The sequence below is a fragment of the Pantherophis guttatus genome, chromosome 12 (assembly GCF_059756535.1).
Source record: "Pantherophis guttatus breed Tessera chromosome 12, ASM5975653v1, whole genome shotgun sequence".
NCBI lineage: Eukaryota > Metazoa > Chordata > Lepidosauria > Squamata > Colubridae > Pantherophis > Pantherophis guttatus.
Window position 1 is genome coordinate 6,372,136 of NC_142074.1, and position 25,381 is coordinate 6,397,516.

At 38.2% G+C, this 25,381-nt stretch overlaps 1 protein-coding gene across 1 annotated transcript in view; it reads left to right on the forward strand.

The window, feature by feature from the left end:
- TRPC5 (transient receptor potential cation channel subfamily C member 5) overlaps positions 1–25,381 on the forward strand; it is a 286,202-nt gene that overhangs the window by 176,012 nt on the left and 84,809 nt on the right. The window contains exons 4-5 of the mRNA XM_034435068.2: positions 17,537–17,873; positions 24,645–24,784. Coding sequence (XP_034290959.1) covers positions 17,537–17,873; positions 24,645–24,784 — 477 coding nt within the window. The remainder of the gene's footprint in view (positions 1–17,536; positions 17,874–24,644; positions 24,785–25,381) is intronic.

The following is a 25,381-nucleotide window of genomic DNA, read 5'->3' on the forward strand; positions in this document are numbered from 1 at the left end:
ATATCAATACTATCAATAGTCCGTATACTTTGTTTTTTCCTCAATGTGTAAGCCAACCATCTGCCCGGTTTGTTAGCGTTGCAAAATGTATTATGCTTCGCATATTGTAAACTTGTTGCAACTTGTTCCGCCATAAGCATTTGAAATTGGTCTTTCAAAAGTTTTATAGCACTTCGTATTCTTTCATCTGTTGGATTTTTAATAAGTAACTGTTCTTTATTCTTTATTTCCATTTCCAACTCAGATCTTTTCTTTTGTCGGAGCAGTCTATGTTTAGAGTTCATGCAGATGAGTACCCCTCTCATATAAGCTTTACTTGCATCCCAAACAATTTCAATTGGGGTACCTTTATTCAAATTTATTTCAAAAAATTCTTTCAAGTGCTTTTTAAGTTCTATTGTATTTTTTTCATATCTAAACAAGTTCTCATTTAATCTCCAAGAACGTCTCTCAACCTTATCCATCTCAATTTCTATCCATACAGGGCTATGGTCAGTCAGAGTTCTTGGAAAAATCTTTGTTCTTTTTGTCTTAACAAGTAGATCATTTGACAACAGGATAAAATCAATCCTAGAAAAAGATCTATGTCTATCCGAAAAAAAAGTATAGTCCAATTCATTTGGATTATGTATTCTCCAAACATCTTTTAATTCCATATCTTCTTTCATATCAAAAAAAGTCTGTGGTAATCTAATTCTAGACTTTGCCAAGCTCTTTTTATCTAGTTTAGAATCAATTACTCCATTCCAGTCTCCCATAATTAAAATAGATCTATAGTCCCATTGCAATATTTTAGTATGTAACATCTTGTAAAAATAATCCTGTTGTTGGTTGGGAGCATAAATTCCAATCAAAAGAATTTGACCATTTGCTGTGAGCAATTCAATTGCTACAAACCTACCATCTTGATCTGCTTCTATAACTTTCGCTGTTAATTTTTTATTTACATAAATAACCACACCATTCTTTTTCTGCGAAGTTGAAGATATATAATGTGCTCCTAGTTTTGAATTTATCAAATATTTTTGATCTTGAGTTGTGATATGCGTTTCTTGTAAACATATTATATCATTATTAAATTGTTTCAAATATGTAAATAATTTCTTCCTTTTCTGTGCTGAATTCAACCCATTGACATTCCAAGATAGACACTTAAAGGTCATCAGCCTCTTTCTGGAGCACAGAGCAAAATATTTGAAGTTCATCCGAGAGCTTCGATCTCGCTCCTCCCATAGCTCCACTCTCTTGTACGATACTCTTAACTGCCTTCTTGTCTTGTCTTTCCTGTTGTCGTTGTTGCTTTTGTTTAAGTAGCTTGGATTGGGCTCTAGTTATACATTGATCTTTAACTTCTGTCAACTGAATCAAATCCAAAATTGGAGAAGAATCCAACAAGGGCTCACTCAGAAAACCTCCTTCTGCACCTTGCACTACTTCTAATTCCTGCTTGGACTGTTCTTGCAATTGCCTCTCTTCACTCTCTTTAATCTCCAAAACTGTGGATGTACGTGGAGATGGTGTTCTTTCCTTAAGAATAGTAGTGTAAAAGTGTTGTGCCTTCTCCACGGTATTCAACCGATACCCTTCTCCCTTGTATCTAAAAATTAACCCAGCTGGTGCGTCCCACCGGAAGGGTATCTGTAAATTTCTCAGTTCCTTAACAAGAAAACCAAATTCTTTTCTGGCTTTCAGCATTTTAGGAGGTAATTCTTTAAAGATTTGAAGTCGTGAACCCCCCACTTGTACAGAAGTATAAAAAGATTTTTGCAGGATATCATTTCTAATTCCTCTTTCTGTAAAGTATATGACCACATCTCTAGGCAGTTGTCTTTGTCTGGCCACCCAAGAGTTCACTCTATAGGTTTTATCTATTTTGTGAAATACCACATCAGGATTAACTTGTAAAATCTTGGCCAAGGCTTCAGAACAAACTTGTCTCAAATCCTGTCTCTCCTCCTCTCGAATTCCCCGAAGCCGTATGGCGAATTCCATCGCCCGGAATTGTATCATAACAATCTCATCATCAATTCTCTGCATTTTATTATCAACTTCATCAATTTTATAATCATTGTCTTTCATCTTGACATTAACTTCTGATTTGAATTCTTCAACTTTATAATCAACTTTCCCTGGCCTGGCAGAATTTATTGGGAAAGTTGATTATTTTACTTTCCATTCCTGTGCAATATAATCAACTTTCCCAATAAATTCTGCCAGGCCAGACGCCACTTCTGATATTTTTTTGGTCACCTTATTTTGATTCTGTTTCACCATGTCTTTGACTTCATTAATTTCCTGCATAAGTTCCTGATGTGATTTTTGAAATTTATCATCTATCTCCTGTTGACATTTTTGAAATTTGTCATCCAGAGTTTTAGAAATAAATTCTTTTAAATCTCCCACATCAAATTCTTTTTTCTGAGTTTGTAGCTGTTGAGCAGGGGGAAGTTGCGTTTGCTGTTTGTGTGTGGGGGATCCCCCCCCTAATGCCTTCCCTTCCTGCTTCTTTGAAGCCATCCTGGCTCGTGATCTAGTTTTTCTAAAGAGGGAAGTTCCTTTTCCTTTCCCTCCTGCACAAAGACTTCTAAAAAAGTCCCCCAGATTTGGTCAAACAAGGGTTAAAATAAAGCAGAGTCCAATATTGAAAAGGGAAAAAAAAATTTCCCAATTATTTCTCTTATAACAAGCAAGGCAGCTTAGTAGCAACTTGGAAACTTTGTAGCAAAACAAAATAACTTCACCAATCCACACTCGCTGGCTCGTTAACTCTGAAGCTAGGCGCCATGTTTTTTCAAAGCACTTTCACTCATTCGCATTGTCTCAGATTGAAAAGTCAACAAAGTGCTAATACTTGCGTTTCCAAATTTCAGGATTCAGGTAGTTTCGCTGTTTATTAAAGCTGATTCTTTCGCTTTAAGTTTCCTGCAGCCGGCTTGTTCTGCAGGAGCAGAATCGTCCCACGCCGCCCGGAGTCTCAGCAGGTTGGAAGGGAGCCGCGCCTGTTTCCTCCCCAGAAACGATTCCCTGGGGGGTTACAGGGGCTCGACCTGTGCCCTGCTATCTCTCCTCCAACAATCCTCAGGATTTTGAAGTTTTCGAGCCGCTTCTCGATCGCGAAGCGGCTCTACAGGCGGCGGGGCTGGCGGAGCTTCAAAGAGCGCCACCGTCGCCGAAGACAAGGAAACCGGAAGTCCAATTTAAACCAATTGTTTAATGGCTGTTCAAAGTTACAATGGCACTAAAAATAGTGAGTTATGTTTTTCATACTTATGACCTTTGCAGCATCCCCTTGGTCATGTGATCAAAATTTGGAGGCTTGGAAACTGGGATATATTTTTGACGGTTGCAATGTCCTGGGATCATGTGATCATCTTTTTGCAACCTTCTGACAAGCAAAGTCAATGGGGAAGCCAGATTCACTTAACAACCATGTTACTAACCTAATAACTGAAGTGATTAACTTAACAACTATGCAAGAAGGGTTGTAAAATGGTGCAACACTCACTTAACAACTGTCTCACTTAGCAACAGAAATGTTGAGCTCAGTTGTGGTTTCAGCATTTAAAATAAAAGGTTTGAGGTTGCAATCTTATTATCTTATTCTATTGCACAAAAATGAGAGTCCCCATTTTACTACTACTTTCTTTTGTATTTTATATCCTGATGAATTTAATATTTTTTTTCCAAATCTGTAAGTTAATCTTAGCTATATTGCACAGGAATGGGAAGTAAATTAACAATATCAGTGCAAGGGAGTATGGAGTTTGGTCCCTGTTTACATACAGCCAGTGTTGTGGGGAGGGAGATCAATCCTCATACTCACCTTGATGATTTTACCTAGTTGGTAAGAAACAACCCAGCTCAGGATTTCCGGTTGATGTCACAGCCAGATCGGACATATGGTGCAGGTCTCCATGATCCCGTGCAGAATTCTTCCTGCTTGTGGGCTCTGGAGGGAGTCAACGCCACCCTGTAGGAGTAGTGAAGCAAAGAGGGGCACCCTGTGAATCGAGGAGAGTCACAGCTCTCCTGTCTGGCCCGGGTTTTTTTTTTCCCTCTCAGCCACAGCAAGAAGAAGAGGCAGCTAAAGATGGCTGCTACAAATCTGGGACAACCGAAGAACTAATACCGGTGCTGGAGAGAAGTAGGTGAATGGTGTTGGAACTGGGGGAGAGTATTTTTTTAATTGCTCTAAATTTAACCCCAAGAAACAATCTAGAACTATTTGCTCAGAACTATGTGTTAAAGCGGCATCTAAGCATTTTGGGGCAATTGGAGGAAATGCTTGATCAGAAATGAAGGCACAGGAGAGTAAATAATAGTTTTTGAAATAAATAGAAATTGGACTCTTACATCCAGAAGACATGGTACTGGGATGGCATTTTAAATGCTGGAATTATTTACTTACAAAGTTTATTCTGCTTTTATAACTGTTTTATAACCAAAATGATGATGGTCAATAGACCAGTAAATTGAAATTTAAGTGGAGAGTGCCACCTGCTGATGAAAGGAAAAATTACAAATTTGAGAATACCTATATGAAAAACCGTGAAAATGCCCATTGGATTACTTCCAGATACCCTATGACTACTGAGACCCAAATTTTTTATTTTATTTTATTTTATTTCGAATTTATATACTGCACCTTCTCCCGAGGGACTCAGTGTACAGCCAGATAAAAACATACAATACAAACATTAAAAACAATTAAAAAGATATATATTAATTTGGCCCCAATTTAAAATAACAAACCAATTAAAAATATTTTAAAAATATATTAAGCCATAATATGAAAATGAGGAAGCTATTCAACTATAGAGACATTTGAATATAATACTAGAAGATTGAATCCATTAAGGGGACATAAAGGGGCTTTTGACTACTTAAATGGAACCTATGAGGCATAAAAAAATTGGGACTAGAACTCCTTGAAGGGTAACTTAAAAATTGAATAAATAGTTCTTGAACTGCTGGATAAAAACTGAAGTTTTTAAAACAAAACAAGATACTTAATAAAGAAGAGATGAGTGGAATTGTGAAGGAGATGGACTTACTTTTTCAAAATACAAAAGAAATTATGGAGAAAGGATTTAAAGAGATTATGAGGAAAATGGAAAATACCATACGAGGGATGATGAATAAAGACCAAGACACCTAGGAAAAGGAAGAGTCAACAGATGGAATGAAGAAGGAGGAAGACAAAGAGGAGGCAACAATGAAAATAATAATGATTGATGAATTAAACCAGGGGGAAAATATATTAAGAGAGTGGGAAGATACGTTTGAAAGGAAGACAGGGGCCTGAGTAGAAATGTTAGAAATTAGGCAGTGGAAGTGGGTAGAGGTGGGAAGAATATCTAGATTAAACATCCAAGAAGCAGGTAAAGATTTAAGAGAGGAATTTGGGAGGCAGGTTTAAAAAAAAAAGCATAACAATTGAAGTATTGAAGCGGGCAAGGGACAATGGATAAATGATTTTTCTTCTTTTTATATTGTTTTGATTCACTCTTCTTTTTTCCTATTTCCTATTCTTTTAAAACATAGCAATTAAAGTATTGACACGAGCAAGAGATGATAGATGGATGATTTTTCTTTTTTGTTGTTCTGAGTTGCTTTTCCTTTTCTCTCTCTCTCTTCTCCTTTTTCTTTTTTACTTTTTTAAGTAGGTGACATGATTAGAATTTAGATAAGAAAGTAAATAATTATATATTTTTTAAATCAGTTTTTCATCCATCCCCATTAAAATTAAAATTTTGTCAAATTCTGTTGGTTCTTTTTTTTTTATTGCAAAAGTTTTACAATTACATTTTCACCCCTTTTTTTTCACCCCCCCACCTCCCTCCCCAAACTTCCCGTCCTCCCTAACCCTCCCTAACCCTCCCCCCCCAGACTTCCCTATTATATACTCATAACTAATAACACTGATATATATACCTGAACCCATCCCTCCCCCTACATAGTTTTCCCTCTTTGTCTCTTTGTATTAAAATATTTCTAATACATTGTTTTCAAATAAAAGCTATTTGATACTTTCTAATTTGGTATTTGTTCTGAACATATTCTATCCACCTTTTCCATTCCCATTCATAAGTCTCTTGTGAACAATCTTTTAAATATGCTGAAATCTTCGCCATCTCTGCAAAACTAGCCATCTTCGAAGTCCATTCCTCGATAGTAGGCAAAGCTTCATTCTTCCAATATTTACCTATCAACAATCTTGCTGCTGTTATCATATACAATATTAATTTTGTTTCATCCCGTGTAAAACCCTTAACTATGCCCAATAAAAACAATTGTGGAGAAAATTGAATTTTTTTCTTCAAAACATTCTGCATGACCCACCATATTTTTATCCAAAAAGCCTTAACTTTCCTACAGGTCCACCAAACATGATAATACGTAGCATCCAAACATTCACATCTCCAACATTTTGGCTGAACATTAGGGTACATACATGACAACTTTTTAGGATCTAGATGCCATCTATAAAACATTTTATAAAAATTTTCCCTCAAATTCTGCAACTGTGTAAATTTAACATTCTGAACCCAAATTTTTTCCCATGTTTCCAACATCACTGGTTCTTCAAAATTTTGTGCCCACTTAATCATACAATCTTTAACTAATTCCGTTTCTGAATCCCTTTCTAGCAAAACATTATAAAGCCTTTTAATATGCATTGGACCTTTCTCTCTTATATGTCTAACCAATTCTTCCTCATGCAACATAATACCAGTTTTTTGGTCCTCTTTCCATCTCAATTGTAATTGATTATATTGTAACCAGGTTAAATTAATCCCTTCGTCCAACAGTGTCTGCAATGTCTTCAGCTGCCATCTGCCCGCATCTGTAAAAAGAACCTCTTTGTATAAAAACCCCCCGAGTGACATTATATTTGTATTCCACAAGGTATGACCAAGATCCAGCCATAGCGGTATTTTATAATCCCATTTGAGTCGGTGCTTCTTCCAAACTCTCATCAAAGAGTCTCTAAGTATATGACTTTTAAATACTTTATCAACTTTGTCATCATAAAATAGGTAAGCATGCCATCCAAATTCAAGATCAAAACTTTCTGCATTCAATATTCCAGCCTTTTTACTTCCAAACCAGTCACTTGTTAAAGTTAAAGCTGCTGCATCATAATATAACTGTAGGTTTGGAAGTTTAAGGCCTCCTCTTTCTGGCATATCTTGCATAATTTTCAATTTCACTCTCGGCTTTTTGTCGTTCCAGACAAACTTATTAAGTCCAGTTTGCCAAACTTTCAGTTGTTTATCACTTTTAAGCACCGGAATCATTTGAAACAAAAACAGAAATCTTGGCAAAATGTTCATCTTAACTGCTGCTATTCTTCCAAGTAAAGACAGTTGCAGCTTTTTCCAAGTCTCCATGTCTTTCTGAACCTCTCGCCACAACACCTCATAGTTATTTTGAAACAATTTCATGTTTGATTCTGCAACCTGAACTCCAAGATATTTTACCTTAGGTACAATTTCAAAACCTGCCCTCCTTTCAAACTCATGTTTACGATCTTGTGTCATATTTTTGACTATCATTTTAGTCTTTTTTGAATTCACTCTAAAACCTGAAACTCTACCATAGTCTTGTATAATGTCGTTCATCAGGATTGTTGATTCCATTGGTTGTGATAGGGTAACCACCAGATCATCTGCAAATGCCTTTATTCTATAATCCTCTTGCCTTATCATTATGCCTTTCAAAATTTTTGAGTCCCGTATTGTATTTAGCAAGACTTCCAATGTTAAAATAAATAAAAGTGGGGACAACGGACATCCCTGTCTTGTTCCTTTTTCAATTTTAAACTCTGTCGTCAAACTTCCATTAATAATAATCTGTGCTTTTTGCTCTTGATAAATTGCTGAGATCGCCTGTATAAATTGGTCCCCAAAGCCCATCTTTTTTAAAGTCTTTAGTAGAAAATTCCAATCCACTCTATCAAAGGCCTTCTCCGCATCCAAAAAAACCAGCACTGCAGAAATCTGTTTATTCTTGTCAAGATATTCCAATAAGTCTATTACTTGCCTTACATTGTCCTTCATATATCTGCCCTCAATAAATCCCGCTTGGTCCACATGAATCACCTTTTGGATTACTGGCATCAACCTGTTGGATAATACCTTCGCATAAATTTTATAGTCTGTGTTCAAAAGAGATATTGGTCTGTAGTTCTCTGGTTTTTTAGGACCAACTTGTTCTTTTGGTATCAAAGATATATAAGCAGTTGTCCAAGATGGGGGTATTTTGCCCCCTTGTTGAATATTGCAAAATAAATCTCTAAGTTGTCCCACCATTTCAGCTTGTAAAGTTTTGTAATACACTGCAGTCAAACCATCCGTGCCAGGAGCTTTGGCTGTTTTTAGCTGTTTAATTGCTGCTGTTATCTCCTCCTCTGTTATAGGATAATTCATTCTTTCCTTTTGTTGATCAGTAATTTTTGTAACTCTCTTATCCTTTAAATATTTTTCTATAAGTCCATTCTGCACCTCTTCTTTGGCATATAGTTTAGTATAATAATCCACAAAAGCTTCTTTAATTAGTTTTTGTTGAAAGATTTCTTTCCCTCCAATATCAATACTATCAATAGTCCGTATACTTTGTTTTTTCCTCAATGTGTAAGCCAACCATCTGCCCGGTTTATTAGCATTGCAAAATGTATTATGCTTCGCGTATTGTAAACTTGTTGCAACTTGTTCCGCCATAAGCATTTGGAATTGGTCTTTCAAAAGTTTTATAGCACTTCGTATTCTTTCATCTGTTGGGTTTTTAATAAGTAACTGTTCTTTATTCTTTATTTCCATTTCCAACTCAGATCTTTTCTTTTGTCGGAACAGTCTATGTTTAGAATTCATGTAGATAAGTACCCCTCTCATATAAGCTTTACTTGCATCCCAAACAATTTCAACTGGGGTACCTTTATTCAAATTTATTTCAAAAAATTCTTTCAAATGCTTTTTAAGTTCTATTATATTTTTTTCATATCTGAACAAGTTCTCATTTAATCTCCAAGAACGTCTCTCAACCTTATCCATCTCGATTTCTATCCATACAGGACTATGATCAGTCAAAATTCTTGGAAAAATCTTTGTTCTTTTTGTCTTAACAAGTAGATCATTTGACAACAAGATAAAATCAATCCTAGAAAAAGATCTATGTCTATCAGAAAAAAAAGTGTAATCCAATTCATTTGGGTTATGTATTCTCCAAGCATCTTTTAGTTCCATATCTTCTTTCATGTCAAAAAAGGTCTGTGGTAGTCTAATTCTAGACTTTGCCAGGCTCTTTTTATCTAATTTAGAATCAATTACTCCATTCCAATCTCCCATAATTAAAATAGATCTGTAGTCCCATTGCAATATTTTAGTATGTAACATCTTGTAAAAATAATCCTGTTGTTGGTTGGGAGCATAAATTCCAATCAAAAGAATTTGACCATTTGCTGTAAACAATTCAATTGCTACAAATCTACCATCTTGATCTACTTCTATAACTTTTGCTGTTAATTTTTTATTTACATAAATAACCACACCATTCTTTTTCTGCGAAGTTGAAGATATATAATGTGCTCCTAATTTTGAGTTTATCAAATATTTTTGATCTTGAGTTGTAATATGCGTTTCTTGTAAACATATTATATCATTATTAAATTGTTTCAAATATGTAAATAATTTTTTCCTTTTCTGTGCTGAATTCAACCCATTGACATTCCAAGATAAACACTTAAAGGTCATTAGCCTCTTCATGGAGCGCGGAGCAATATGCTTGAAGTTCATCCACAAGCTTCGATCTCGCTCCTCCCATAGCGCCAATCTCTTGTGCAGTGCTCTTAACTGCCTTCTTGTCTTGTCTTTCCTGTTGTTGTTGTTGCTTCTGTTTAAGTAGCTTGGATTGAGCTCTAGTTATACGTTGATCTTTAACTTCAGTCAACTGAATCAAATCCAAAATTGGAGAAGAATCCGGCGATGGCTCACTCAGAATACCTCCTTCTGCACCTTGCACGTTTTCTAATTCCTGCTTAGACTGTTCTTTCAGTTGCCTCTCTTCACTCTCCTTAATCTCCAGAACTGTAGATGTACGTGGAGATGGTGTTCTTTCCATAAGAATAGTACTGTAAAAGTGTTGCGCCTTCTCCACGGTATTCAACCGATATCCTTCTCTTCTGTTGGTTCTTTATTTACGCTCCATGTTCTAACGTCTTTCTCATATCGTGACTGAATCTGGAAGTACGGCCACCAAGCTAGATCTACCCCTTGGTTCTGTAGTTCCAGTGTTGGAGCATCCACAGCTTCTGGAGGCAAGCTGTTCCATTGGTTAATTGTTCTAACTGTGAAGAAATTTCTCCTTAGTTCTAGGTTGCATCTCTCCTTGATTAGTTCATCCATTATTTCTTGTCCTGCCCTCATTTACTCCGAATGTTCTGAGTCAAACAATGGTCTCAACTCTGTCCTTTCTCACTACCCACACATGTCCTTTACACTTTCTTGTAATTTTCAGTGGCGTGAGAAATGGTATAGTTCCATGTTGTGGACCAAGTTAGCACTTCAAAGTACTGTATTCAAGGCATGATCCCTACCAACTTTCTTTTTATTAATAGTTTTCCTTTAAAAAGTAAGAATAAAAATCAATACAAATTCCCTCCCCCCCCCCCGCTTCCAAGAAAGTACGAACTCTTGAGAACTTTGTATTTCAAAGGGAACCTTTTATTGAAAGGGATGAAAGCAAGTCAAAACTCAAAGCAGGTTCTGGGGTCCCTCAGGTCATGCAGTTCAGGATAAAGGAAATTAGGAACCCCCTCCCCACTGTCCGATGTGGATTCCAACCAATCCACCCATGTGAATGTGAATTGCACCAGCCTCTCTGAGAAATAGATACAAAGAGCTTCTCGGGGTCATCTTACAATCCACTCATTTCCCCCACCTTCTCTTTCATTTCCCAAGGTGTGAGAATTCTCCAGGCATTCCTGGCGCCAGGTAATGGTTATAAATCAGGGTAAAATTATACGAAGAGGATCAGGCAAGAAATTGGATACTTAGGACACAGGAAATGTGGCAACTCCAAATCACCCCTCCCCCGCTTCTTCCACGAAGAATGGCAGATACACTGATCTGACATATTGCCCTCCTCAGAAAAATGGAAAATCCACCTAGAAAGACATAAAACATATAATATATTAAGATTTAGGATGGTTTATGCGGGTATTTCAGGTGGAATTTCCTTAACAGTGTAGGGGCTTTTACATGTCTTTTGGTTACCCATTCGTTCTGAGAGGATGTGTTTCCATGCCACTAAATATTATGTGGAACCGTAATGAGTGTGGGAGTCAAGGATGTCTTTGATTTCAAAATGTTGTTCTCCTTCCACCATAATGGGGGTTGGAGGTGTGGGCAATGGGGGGTCTGACTTTTGAAGTGATTTCTGGCTTGAGTAGGCTGCAGTGAAACGCTGGATGAACCTGCCTAAGTATCTTAGGAAGGAGGAGTTCTACCGTGACAGGGTTTATGATTCTGGTGATGGGGAACGGGCCAGGGATGGGTTCTAACAATTTTTACTACCAGTTCTGTGGGCACGGCTTATTTTGTGGGCATGGCTTGTTGGTGGGGGTAATGTGACTGGGTGGGTGTGGCCAACTTTTTTTTTTTTTTTTACTTTTAAAAGCATTTTTTCTACAACCTTAAGAGATTGCAGGAAAAAAATGCTTTTAAAAGCCTCTGACGATCAGGCAACTCAGCTGGGATCGCCAGAGGCTTTTAAAGGCATTTTTTCCCTACAACCTCTTTGGCCAAAGAAGTTGTAGAAAAAATGCTTTTAAAAGCCTCTGATCATCCCAGCTGAACCGTGTGATCATCAGAGGCTTTTTTTTTTTACTTTTAAAAGCATTTTTTCGGCCAAAGAAGTTGTAGAAAAAATGCTTTTAAAAGTTAAAAAAAAAGCCTCTGATGAGGTGGGCGGGGTAAGGGAGCGGCGACCGGGCCGGGAACTGGTTCGGGGGTGGGGCCAGCCAATGTTATTACCGGTTCTCCGAACTACTACAAATTTTTATTACCGGTTCTTGCAAACCAGTGCAAACCGGGAGCAACCCACCACTGGAATGAGCCAATGAATTTTGGTCCCAGTTTCTTAGATGGTTGTAAGGATTGTAGAGACTTTGTGGATAGATATACGTGGTCCCCAACCTTGAATGGTTTGGGTTCACAGCATTTCTTGTCAGCTTGAATTTTAAAAGCTGCTCTAGCCTCTTGTAGAGCTAGTCTGACCATTGGCCAAGTGATTTGTAGGTTGTTTATCCACTCCTTAAGGGATGGGATGTCAGGTTCCTTAGCTGGTAGTTCTGGCATGAGGTTAAATTTTTGTCCTGTGGCTACCTGAAATGGGGTGAAGCCAGTGCTACTGTGTACAGACTTGTTGTAAGCTACTTCAAACAAAAGGTAACAGGTCAGTCCATAAAATGATTAATAAAACATCTTAAATAATTGTTTCAATATGCCATTAGTTTTTTTCAAAAAAACCCCTCCCGTTTCTGTCAATTTCTTGGATGTGTATGCACATGGTTGTAATTACCCATTCATTGTTTTGCAGTAGGACCACTCCTACTGCCACGTCACTGGCATCTGCTTGGATGACAAATGGTTGTTCTGGGTCTGGGTGTTTTAGGACTGTTCAGCTGAGAGTAGTTGTTTGAGTTTTTCAAATGCCGCTTGGCGTTCCATTGTCCAGTTAAGGGTTGCCTTGGTTTTGGTTTCCACCCCCCTTTTGTTCGTAATGGGGAGGGAGATTGTTAGGGAATGGGGTTGAGGGGTACCCCGGACCGTGAACCAGCTCATGAGCAAACACACTGGGACTGAAATAAATCTGACAGAGTCGTCTTGTGTAAAAATATAATTTACTTTAAAACATTTAAAAAGCACTATGTCTTTAAGAAAACACATTAAAAACGAAGTTTTATTTTGGTTATGTGAAGCAAGGCTATCTCCCTAGATTCCTCTCCACAATACCGAAACAGTTCACAAGAGAAGAAAGCTAGCATGACAATAAGCAGCTTCGGTGTCGATACATCATCGAGGTAATAGAAGGGCGGCAGCACAAACTTCACAGCTAAAAGTCACCTGAAGTAAAAACAGTTCAAACAGCAAATGTAGCTTGAAGTTTGTGAGAGGAAGAATGTCCAGCAACAGCAGTCCCGATGATAGCTTGCATGCTTCAAAACAGCAAAAGGCAAGCATCCGTAGGAGTTTCTCTGCAACAGCGTCTGGAGTCCTTATCTGTGCTTCTCCTCCCATCTGCGACGTTGCACTGAGCTCTGCTTGCAGCTTCCAGCAAGAGCTCTTGCATTAGGCCTAAAACAGCATTAGGCCCGAGTAGCAAGCGAAAAGGTCCTTGCTTATATGGGGAGTTAACCTGCAATTTACTAGGGCGGGGAAGGCTTGCAGGTAATTACAAACAGGAGATGGCTTGATTAAAACCAATGTGAGGATGGATATAAAAATAGATGACAATGGGAAGGGGTATAATATAGAATAGAAGGGAAAATTGAATTTGATTAAGATTAGAGATGAGGATGAAGGGTAATATTGGTTTTTTAAAAAAATAGATGAGGAATAAATATGGCAAAAAGGAAATATAGAAATTGTAAATTTAATTGAAATGACTAAACACTGTTTAAATTTGTGAACCGGCCAAATACTCTGTTCAAAGAAAATACATTGTATGTTTGCATGTGTGTTTCTAATTATTGCTATTTATTCATATTTGTTCTCTTTTATTCTTTAAAGTTTAACAATTCATTCTTTATCTTAATATCTTTATATTTGTTTGGGGTTGGCTTTCTTCCATTTCATCTTTTTTATTGTACAGCAATCTTTCTCCTCAAACCTACCACCTCTCTTTTTTCTTTCCGTCTTACGTTCTCTTTCCCCCCTCTTCTTCTCCCCCCTACTTCCTCTTCCTTTCTCCTTCTCCTCTCTTCCTCCCTCTCTTATCCTCACTCCTACTCTAATTTCCCTTCCCTTCCTTCCTCCCTTCTCTTCCCCCTCTCTCCTTCCTTCTTCCATCTCTCTTCTCCTTCCTTCATCCCTCTCTATTTTTTTTTTTAATTTTTAATTTAATTTATATGCCGCCCTTCTCCGGAGACTTAGGGCGGCTTACAATGCGTTAAGCAATAGCCTTCATCCTTTTGTATATTTTATACAAAGTCAGCTTATTGCCCCCACAAACTGGATCCTCATTTAACCTACCTTAGAAAGGATGGAAGGCTGAGTCAACCTTGAGCCTGGTAAGATTCGAACCTGCAGAAATTGCAGGCAGCTGTGTTAATAACAGGGTGCATTAAACCACTGTACTACCAAGGCTCCTGTATTGCTGTATTCATTTTCAATTTTATATTTTCCTCTATGGAGTCCAGGCAACCCCGGTCTTTCTTTCATTTATCAAGTATATCTTTCAAAATTTCCCCTCATCTTTTTAATTATTAGCAGTATATTTCAACTTATTCCATTTTTTCTATTGAACCCAGTGTAATGATCTTTATCTTTTTTTTCAATTATTTCCTTTTCAATATTATCTCTTTATTTCTCTTGCTTCTCATTCATCTTTTCTCTTTCTTTTTTTTTTGCAAGCTAACCAATTCTCTGCTTCTTTATTTCCCTTAAATGCCTTGCAAAACTTGGACAGAAGGAAAAGAAAGGCAGGACTGGACTCATTATCAGTAGCTAGTTAGTTCATTGTTATCAGTGACTCCCACTGATTCCAAACTCATTTTAAGACTGGGATTGGTGACTACTGAAATTTAAGTATTGTGGGACAGAAACCAGCTCTCAGCCCTCCTTGTGACTTCTTGAAAAGCATCCCCCCACCCCACATGCTCCACCACCTGAGGAGGCAGGGGAGGGCTGCAGGTTGATCCCAAGGGGGTCTGGGAATGGGTGTGAATTCATCCCACAGCCCTCTCCATCCCCTCCTCTGCGAAATTGCTTTCTCCCACTCGCTGGTGGTCAGCAAATTCAAAAGAAACCCCCAGCTGAGAATCACTGCGCTAGATAGGTTGATTCAGGGGATTTCTTTAGTGTTAACTAATAGTGTTAGCTATTTTTGTTACAGGGATAGATTTGAATTGGAGTAGCCTGCAGGCCTCCCAAAAGCTCTGCACACCCTGTTTTTGCGAAAAACGAGCCCGTTTTTCACAAAAACAGGACATGCAGGGCAAGGCTTCAGGAGGCCAAAAATGGCTTTATTCTGTGTATTTTACTGTTACTATCTTCCTTAGTGGGTCGTGCAAACCGCTATTCCGAACAGTGCTATTTATAGGGGGTGGGGGTGGGGGCAGTGGTGGGTTGCCCCAGTTCTCACCAGTTTTATAGAACCGGTAGTAAAACCGGCGGGAGGCCCTGCCCACTGACCCCGACATCACCAAAACGCTTCTGCACATGTGCAGAAGAGTGCATGCATGCGCGAGCAAAGTGAGCGAGCACGCGCAGCCCCGCTGCAAACCGGTAGTAACGATAAGTAGAACCCACCCCTGGGTGGGGGGCACTGAGGATGAGTTTGTAGTACCAAGGGGGCGGTGGACTGAAAAAGTTTGGGAACGACTGGGTTACATGGTTTTCCTGAACGAATAATCTCGGACAGAGGGGTTCAGTTCACCTCCCACTTCTGGAGGGAGTTCCTGAGGTTGTTAGGCTCCACCCAAGGGCTCCTCCCACCATCCTCAGACACATGGGGCTTGTGAGAGAACTTAGTCGGTGCTAGAACAGTACCTCAGATGTTATGTAAATTACCAGCAAGATAACTTGGCAGACTTACTGCCGTTTGCAGAGGTCGCCTATAATAACTCCATACATAGTAGTACCGGTTTTACCCCATTCAAGGTGGTGTCTGGTCAGGACTTTGTGCCCATCCCAGAACTACCGCAGGAAAAACCTCAAATCCCTTCCTTGGTGGACTGGATTGAGCAGCTTCAGTTTACCTGGCCCGTAACTCGTAAGGCGTTAGACGAGGCTCACCGAGCCCATAAAAAACAGGCTGATAAGAAAAGAGCTATGCCAATGGACTACCAAGTGGGGGGTGGGGTTTTCCTCTCCACTAAGTACCTACAAACTACCCAAAAGTTGAAAAAACTTGGGCCTAAGTATGTAAGTCCTTTCCCAATTGTACGAGTTGTAAACTCAGTCACAGTACAGTTAGAACTACCCAAAACCCTCCGGAGGATACACCCAGTGTTTCATATTAGTTTACTGAAACCTGAACATACCTCCTCGATTTGCCTGGACCAACCCCCCCCCCCATTTCCCCTCCTCATCAAAGGAGAGCAACATTCCAAGGTCAAAGAGATCCTTGATTCTAGAAAACATAGGGGGAAAGTACAATATTTGGTGGCTTGGAAACATTTCCCTTCCTCTCAATCTGAATGGGTGAATGAGCGAGATGTCAAAACTCTGAAACTTTTACAGATATTCCACTCCAAATACCCTGATAAGCCTTAATTGTATTCTTCTATATGCATTATCTGTATTTTGATACATTTGGGAGGTATCTACTCTGTCCATTTTATTTTGTTTTGTTTCCTAGGACTAAAATCTATTCTGCAGGAGGGCCAAATGTCAGCCTCTATGATGCTTGCTTGCTATCGGCTGCCATAGTAACAGGCAGGATGTATAGGTATTTGGGAGGGGGAAGCGAGCTGGTGGAGATGTCTCGTGATGTGACTGAAAGGGAGGAAAAGGGAGGAATATTCTCATCATCTTTGATGCAGCTGAATGGACTTGTTGATAGCCAGTCAAGGTCAACCATTCTGGCATACCAGATGGATGGGACCATCTGAAGATTCATCTCACATGACACCTTGGGGAGCTGGGGATTGGACATTCAGCCAGGGTCCTTGGGGGGAGGGATTTGGGAATACTTTCAATATGTAATTTTTGCGCCTATATAAACGGGGCATAGTATCCTCCCCTTGGTGTGACTGCAGGGTCCTGACCGGCTTTAAACTGCGGTCATATACTAGTCCAGTAGCTGATTTCTTTTAATATAAACTATGCTGTGCATCAATAGTTATATGGCCTAGACATTGGCATTTGAGCATAGATCTTTCTAACATTTATATTTTATTGTGTTTTATTAATCTAGGTTGAAATGTTAGTATACATATTGCTAGCTCATGTATGATATGCCATACACTAAATCAGGAGTGGGGAATAATAGCTCCTTTATGACCTGTGGACCTAGCTGGCTCAGGAATTCTGGGAGTTGAAGTCCATAGGTCATAAAGGGGCCATTGTTCCCCACCCTTGCGCTAAATAAATAAATAGGCCACAGGCTGGAGGCTGCAAAACAGGTTGGGTGTGCCATAGTTCTCTTAGACCATAGATTAACCCCCTTCCTCCTCCCCCAGCATAAATACAGCAAATCCCTTATTTTGTTCTTCCAATTGTCATGGCTCTCACTTGTTGCAATTGTACTCATCTCCACCTCTCCTTTTTTTCTCCTCTTCTTCTCTCTCTCTTTTCTCTCTCTCTCACTCCAGTTTGTTGCTCAGCCCAACTGCCAGCAACTACTAGCAACGCTTTGGTATGACGGCTTTCCCGGATGGCGGCGGAAGCATTGGGCAGTCAAGCTTTTGACCTGTGTCACTATTGGACTGCTGTTTCCAGTGCTTTCCGTGGCTTATTTGATGGCACCCAAGAGCAGGCTGGGACTGTTCATTAAAAAGCCATTTATCAAGTTTATCTGCCACACAGGCTCCTACCTTACCTTCCTCTTCATGCTACTGCTTGCATCCCAGCACATTGTCAGGACAGATCTACACATGCAAGGACCTCCTCCTACAGTGGTGGAATGGATGATCCTCCCATGGGTTTTAGGTAAATCAATGAAGGCATGGAGGGTTAACACTTATAGATTAATTTTGATGGGGATGCTGTTTTGTTCCATGCAAATAAATTTGGCCAATAAGACAATGTCAGGACTTCTATGGGAAAAAGACTACCTCCTTCTCCACATTTACTCTCGGTTGCAATTTTGAAACCAGTGGAAAGGACATCCCATCCCATCCCATTGTCTATGGGAGTGTCAGTCATCCAGGTCATGGTTGTCCCAAAAGTACTTTTTCAAGAGGCAACCAGACCTTCTTCGTTTTTCCTTGAAGACATTTTGCACCTCATCCAAGAGTCTTCTTCAGTTTTGAAGAACTAAAAGTCCAAAGAAAGTCCATTTGCCACTTGAAAAAGCACCTTTGAGAATCCCATTCCATCCATCCTTAATAGTATAATGCAAACTTCAGTTGTGGAAACAGTTGTAGAGATAGGAAGGATAACTAGAATGACTATATCTTTATCAAGATAGAATGACTATAGTTTTCCTGCCCTGTTATTTAGGCTTTTTGGACAGAATAATGTGTGAAACAGAAACAAGACAATTGACTTAGATGTCCTTGGATCTGATTTAGAGGACTCTTGATTGAATTAGAAGGATTAAGATCATGAAGGAAGATATTAGATCTAGTAATATCCATCCAGGAAACTTACAGATAAATTAGTATGTTTTACTATATCTTATCTTGCACTATATATTAACTTTACACTAAAGGAAGGGACCTGAAATTTTTTCAATGCTGGATTACAAGTGTTATAATTAATGATCATGTTGGCTGAAGCTTCACTGAGCTGAAGATCAAATAACATGTAAAGGATGACTGATTCCTCCCCTCTGTAGAATATTCTTCTTGTTGATGACATGTGAATGAAATACTGTACATAAACCAATGTTCAGTAAATATATACATTTAATTGGTTAAAGGAATGAGTGAGGGATTTGATCAACTTATAGAATGTGAGTGATAAACAAAAAGAAAAGAAAAATCACAATTTCCCAACAAATTGACAACAAATACATATGTAGCAAACTTTTTGTTCTGATTTGGTTTGTTTCTTGGCATTATGTACAGTCTCTTGATGTTGCATGGTTAGATAAAAGAACCTACAAAACCATCACAGATTTTAAAAGGGTTCAATTTGGTTAGTAGAGGAATTGGAGACTATCAAGAAATCCTTGAATTGTAAGTTTGCAAGGAAGTTGGGAGAAAAAAAAATAGCCTGGGAGAGAGAACTCCAGAGATCTGTTATGAAATCCATAGCCATCTCAGCTCAAGAATTTGACTTTTCTTCCCTCTGGATGTTAAGTCAAAGTGATGCCCCTTCTAATGTAATAGAATGCTTCAACTTACTGCAGTTCAAAGAATCATATTGGAAATCAACACACAATCAAAGAACTGCAAGGGAGGTGAACAGTTATAGATTTCATCCATGCCTTCCTAATTCATGTCTGATGAATCTCCTCAGATCTGTGACTCCATAGTACAAAGGGAGTGGAAACCTGGTGTTTCTGCTATGTAGCTCAGTCATAAATTCTATGCTACACAAAGTCAAGTAATATTACATAACCCATAACTCCAGCTGCATTGCAGTTAACTTTAGCAAACTTGTAACTCAGAAGTGGATCCCAATAATACCAACTTGGCATATTTCAGGGCATATTCCTGGATGCAAAGTTCGTAGTAAGAGGTTAATGTAACCGCAGATAACTTAAAAGCACCATAGTGGCTAAATTGGTTGGTTGATTGATTGATTGATTGATTGATTGATTGATTGTGTGCCATCAGGTTAGCAAGAACGTCTTAGCAACCAGATAAATGTCTGTGGAAATTTTTACTCATCCAGGTCATGGTTGTCCCAAAGGTCCTTTTCAAGAGACAACTGGACTTTCTTTTTTTCCCCTTGAAGACGTTTCACTTCTCATCCAAAAAGCTTCTTCAGTTCTGACTGAATGGTGGAGAATGGAAGTCAGTCAGAACTGAAGAAGTTTCTTGGATGAGAAATGAAACATCTTCAAGAAAAACAAAGACAGTCCAGTTGCCTCTTGAAAAAGACAACCGGATTCTTTAGATCATCCAATAGTTGGCTGCTAAATGAGCTTAAAATGCTGAGTTGATTTCTCCTGTCATATTTTGGTATGAAATGGTAGGGATAGAAATTGTTACCGTTATGATAATTATGCCATTTTATTTTACCATGTAGCTCTTATTCATTGCTCTGTCATCAACTCACAAAATTATATTTTCATTTATACTTATATTTCTTGTGTTTGGCTTGTAGCGTCATCAAAGCCAGCTGAAGGTCAAATTGGCCAATGGTGATGTCATAGTATTTCCCTCTAATTTTAGTGTATTTCTGAACCTTTCATTAAAATAATTGTAAGATAGCATCAAAAATAAATTGTATTTATTTAAGAAAATTTATATGGCCGCCCAATTCACTCTTAGTAACTCTGTGGCTTACAAAGATAATAAAACATAAATACGTAATAAGATAAAATAAAATACAAGTGGTCCTTGATTTACAACAGTTTGTTTAGTGACCGTTCAAAGTTGCAACAGTACTGAAAAAAATGACTTATGATTGTTTTTCATACTTACAATCCCTGTGATCACGTGATCAAAATTCAGGCACTTGGGAACTGACTCACAGTTGCAGAGTCGCCGGGTCATGTGATCCCCTTTTGTGATTTTCTGACAAGCAAAGTCAATGGGGAAGCCAGATTTACTTAATAACCATGTTACTCACTTAAGAACAGCAGTGATTCACTTAACAACTGTGGCAAGAAAAGTCATAAAAAGGGGCAAAATTCACTTAACAACTGTCTCACTTAGCAACATAAATGTTGGGCTCAATTATGGTCGTAAATCGAGGTTTACCTGTACTGCAAATATAGTTAAAATATATAGTTAAAAGTGTAGTTACAAATAGAAAATATAGTTAAAAAATCCCAATCCATATTAGAAACATCCATCCATACCTTGTGTGCAGAAAGAGTTGGCCTCAGTAAGGGAGAAATTATTTAATAAATGCCAGAACCAGAATGCAATATAGAACATGTTTTTTTAGCCAATTAATTTGACTTTGTGTCTCTGTAAAGACAACCTTGAATAACGGAAAAGATTCCTACTGAACTGAAGAATCTTCTTTTTTTTTTTTTACAGCCTCTGGTTATCTTTAAACTAATAATACGATTCCTTTTCCTTTTGATTTACTTTCATAGAATCTATTTTTGTAAAAAAAAGAAAGAAGTTTAGGGTGGATATGTGAGGAGATTCTAAATAAGGAAATGCAGTGAAATTATGAACTGTAGTTCCTCACTTTGACAGCTCTTAAAAATTAATCAGAGACTGAATGAATTCTTCAAATTGTAGCTTTGAAATGGAACTTGGGTAAAAGAAAGTTGATGCCTTACACACTTGCCAACAATCTTTATTCAATATGTTTCCAACTCAGTTTTCTCATCTTTTTTCTGCTTTTGAGAAGGAGAAATCTCTATCTGTATCTACATTGGGAATAAGGCAGATTCACGATGATGTTGATGATGATAATCTCACAGTTCCAGTCTCTTTTTCAAAACTCTTTTTAGAACTGAACAGAATAACAGAGTTGAAAGGTCTAGTCCAACCCACTGCTCAAGCAATTTTATACCATTTTAGACAAATGGTTGTCCTGCCCCTTCTTAATAGTTGGTCTCCCATAAGTAGTAATAATATCCTGAGAGTACTGATAACGCTGGAGAGTTAGAGTACAATTAGAGTACAATTCCCTGCAAATAAGTTAATTGGAAGGAGGATTTTTTTTTTACAAAATAGTTCCCATTCATGAAAAAGAATTCATGTAAGAGACTAGCACTTTCTCTGCTGACAGCAGGACAGTAACTATAGTAACAATTCTGATTTTTTTACTGTAACCATAACTCATGGGTTTCTACCTCAAAAGATCCACTACCACCTTAATTGTGCAGGCAAGGAACTGCAGATAGCAAGGAAAACGTACTGGGGTCCTTGGTGGTCTCTGCACTTGGTTGTTTCCTAGCATTCCCTTCATTACGCAAATAGATGACGCTGGTGATATTACTTAGTTGGGTAATTAAAGAAAACTACCACGGTCCTCCTCTTCCTCCTTTCCGCAACCCCCCCTCCTTTCTGGCCCTGATGATGTTATCTAGTCAGGTAATAAAACGTCTTCAAGAAACAACTAAGCTTAGAGAGCATCAAAAACCCCACAGTTCTTCTCCTTCTCCTTTTCCTCTCCTCCTCCTCCATCCTCCTCCTTTCTAGCACTCAGTGTCTCCAACTGGCAGTATTGATCAGTGGTTAGAAATGGGTGGAGATGGTATGGAGAGCCTTTACCCATATTATTCCACTTTCTTGTGTATTTTGTCCATTCCTCTGTTCCTTTTCAGTCTAATTCTTCTTGGAGACCTGTGCACATAAAATTAAGGGAAAAAATTAACAGTAACAAATAGTAATTTTAAAAAAAGAATAAAAAAGCAGTCCAAACTATCACAGTCATTAAACCAGTCAGAGTGATTCAAGATAAAAACCATAGCAATTACAGAAGTAAAAATAATTACGTTTCAAATTTGCAGATGATACTAAGCTAGATGATAGGCTCAAGATCCAGAGGGATCTTAACAGACTTGAACACTGGGCCCTATCTAACAAAATGAAATTCAATGTGGAGAAAACTGAAGAATTACACTTAGGCAAGAAAAACCAAAAGTATACATATAGATTGGGTGAAACCTGGCTTAATAGCAGTAACTGTGAGAGGAATCTTAAAGTCTTAGTGGACAACCAATTAAATATGAGCCAGCGGTGTGAGGCAGCAGCCAAAAAAGCCAATGCAATCCTAAATTGCATTAACATAGGGATTCAATCAAGATCATGTGAGGTACTAATACTACTCTATAAAGCCTTAGTAAGACCACACCTAGACTACTGCATCCAGTTTTGGTCACCATCTGTAAAAAAGATGTTGAGACTGTAGAAAGAGTGCAGAGAAGGCAACAAAGATTATTTGGGGACTGGAGACTAAAATATATGAACAGCTGGGCATGGCTAGTCTAGTGAAGGGAAGGACCAGGGAAGACATGATAGCAGTATTCCAATATTTGAGGGGCTGCCACAGAGAGGAGGGGTCAACCTATTTTCCAAAGCATCTGAAGACCATGAACAATAGATGGAACAATGAACAATAGATGGAAACTGATCAAGGAGAGATTCAACTTAGAAATTAGGAGAAATTTTCTGACAGTGAGAACAATCAACCAGCTTGCATTCAGAAATTGGGTGTTTCGGCACTGGAAGCTTTCAAGAAGAGACTGGACAGCCATCTGTCAGAAATGGTATAGGGTCTCCTGCTTGAGCAGGGGGTTAGATTAGGTTAGATTACAAGGTCCCTTCCTTCTATTCTATTCTATTCTATTCTATTCTATTCTATTCTATTCTATTCTATTCTATTCTATTCTATTCTATTCTACTCTACTCTACTCTACTCTACTCTACTCTACACTACTCTACTCTACTCTACTCTACTCTACTCTACTCTACTCTACTCTACTCTACTCTACTCTACTCTATCCATTCCATTCCATTATTATTTTATATTCTAACCCTAACCCTTAGCCACACAAAATCCAGGATAGGGATGAAACTCAGTTTTAGAAGTCAGCCTTCCCAGACTAAAACGTTTTCAATTACTGCATGGCTAGCAGATCTTAATACAGATAGTCTTCAACTTACAACCACAATTGAGCCAAAACATCTTTTGCTAAATGAGACATTTGCTAAGTGAGTTTTGCCCCATGTCATGACCTTTTTTGGCACATTTGTTAAGTGAATCACTGCAGCGGTTAAGTTAGTAACACAGTTGTTAAGTGAATCTGGCTTCCCCATTGACTTTGCTTGTCACAAAAGGGGATCACATTATTCTGGGAGACTGCGGCTGTCATAAATATGACTCAATTGCCAAATGCCTGAATTCTGATCATATGACCAGGGGGTCACTGCAACAGTTGAAAGTGTAAAAAATGGCCATAAGTCATGGGGAAAAACAGAACATATTTTAAGGATTTTAGAGGGGATGTTAAAATTGACTGAATTAGGAGAGATGGCAAAATTAACTACCTTGATTAGAGACAAAGGACTAGGCAACTTTATAAGGGATTCGAAGCTGTTTGAGGACTTTCTATGAGTTAAATACAATAACAGATGGTTAACAGAAGGATTTGAAGATTAGTGTAATGTTTGGACTAACCTGTTGACTGGTTTGTTTACATATATATTATGATTAAATGTTGGGTTGATTTAATTATTAGACAGACTTACTCATCTGGAATATTTGTTCATTTAATATAATATTTTTGTTAAATAAGGATGGGAAAGCTTATAACTATTTGTTGACCCATTATGTAAGGGGGGGGAGAACCTATCCGGGGTTATTTATTTATTTATTTATTTACTTTTCCGCATCCATCCAGGGTGGGTTTTTTAATGTTCAATGTTAGATAAATTTGACATTTGGTTGTTTTTTTTCTGTGCACAAGAAATTTTTTTTTTTCGTTGTTAGTATTGGATGTTCGTTTTCTGTTTATCTGTTTTATTCTCGTTGATAAACGAAATAAATTAATTTAAAAACTGGTGTTTCCCTGCTGTTATGTTTTAATTAACTTTCCCAATGTGTTCTGTTATGGCACCCAATAATAGTGGCTTAAGAGAATTGAAAGTTGTCTTTTCACCCTCCCTCCCCTTACAGGTTTTATTTGGGGAGAAATCAAAGAAATGTGGGATGGCGGCTTTAACGAATACGTGCACGACTGGTGGAACCTGATGGATTTTGCGATGAACTCTCTCTACTTAGCAACCATTTCTCTGAAAATTGTTGCCTATGTCAAGGTACCATAAATGAGTGCAGTGCGTAGATTTCTTCTGCATTACTTTTTTTATAATTCTTCCATTAAATGACAAGGAAATTGCTTTGGAGTTCTTATTCCCCTCCAAAAAGCCAGAAGGAAATTTCTGCAAAATCCTAAACACACTGGCATTTAGCTTTGCTCTTAGATGGGTGTGTGTGTGTATGTGATGTATGTAAATGTGTTGTCTCTCATTGTGCAGTCATCTCTCAAGTGTTCTGCTGTTTGCTTAGTTTCCCCAGCTTCCTTTAAAAAACCCAAGGGAAGCCTAGCAGAAAACAGGGACAGCACTGAGTGGTAACTCAGAGCAATAAAATAAGCTCAAATAGATCCAAAAAGAAAAGAGAAATCTATTGTAAGGCAAACAGAAAAGAAGAGGATGAAAAGTAGAAGCTGTTTGCAGAGAAAATGAATAGGAAAATATTTTTTGGATAGTTTTACTATGGATAAGTAAATGTGCATGGCATCCACCGCTCTGTTGCATCTCTCTGTGAGAAATGGGACAATTCACCATGGCTAACTTGCAAGCCAACTCACTGTGGCCATTTTTCTGCAGCCAACCTACCACAGGAAAACTCAC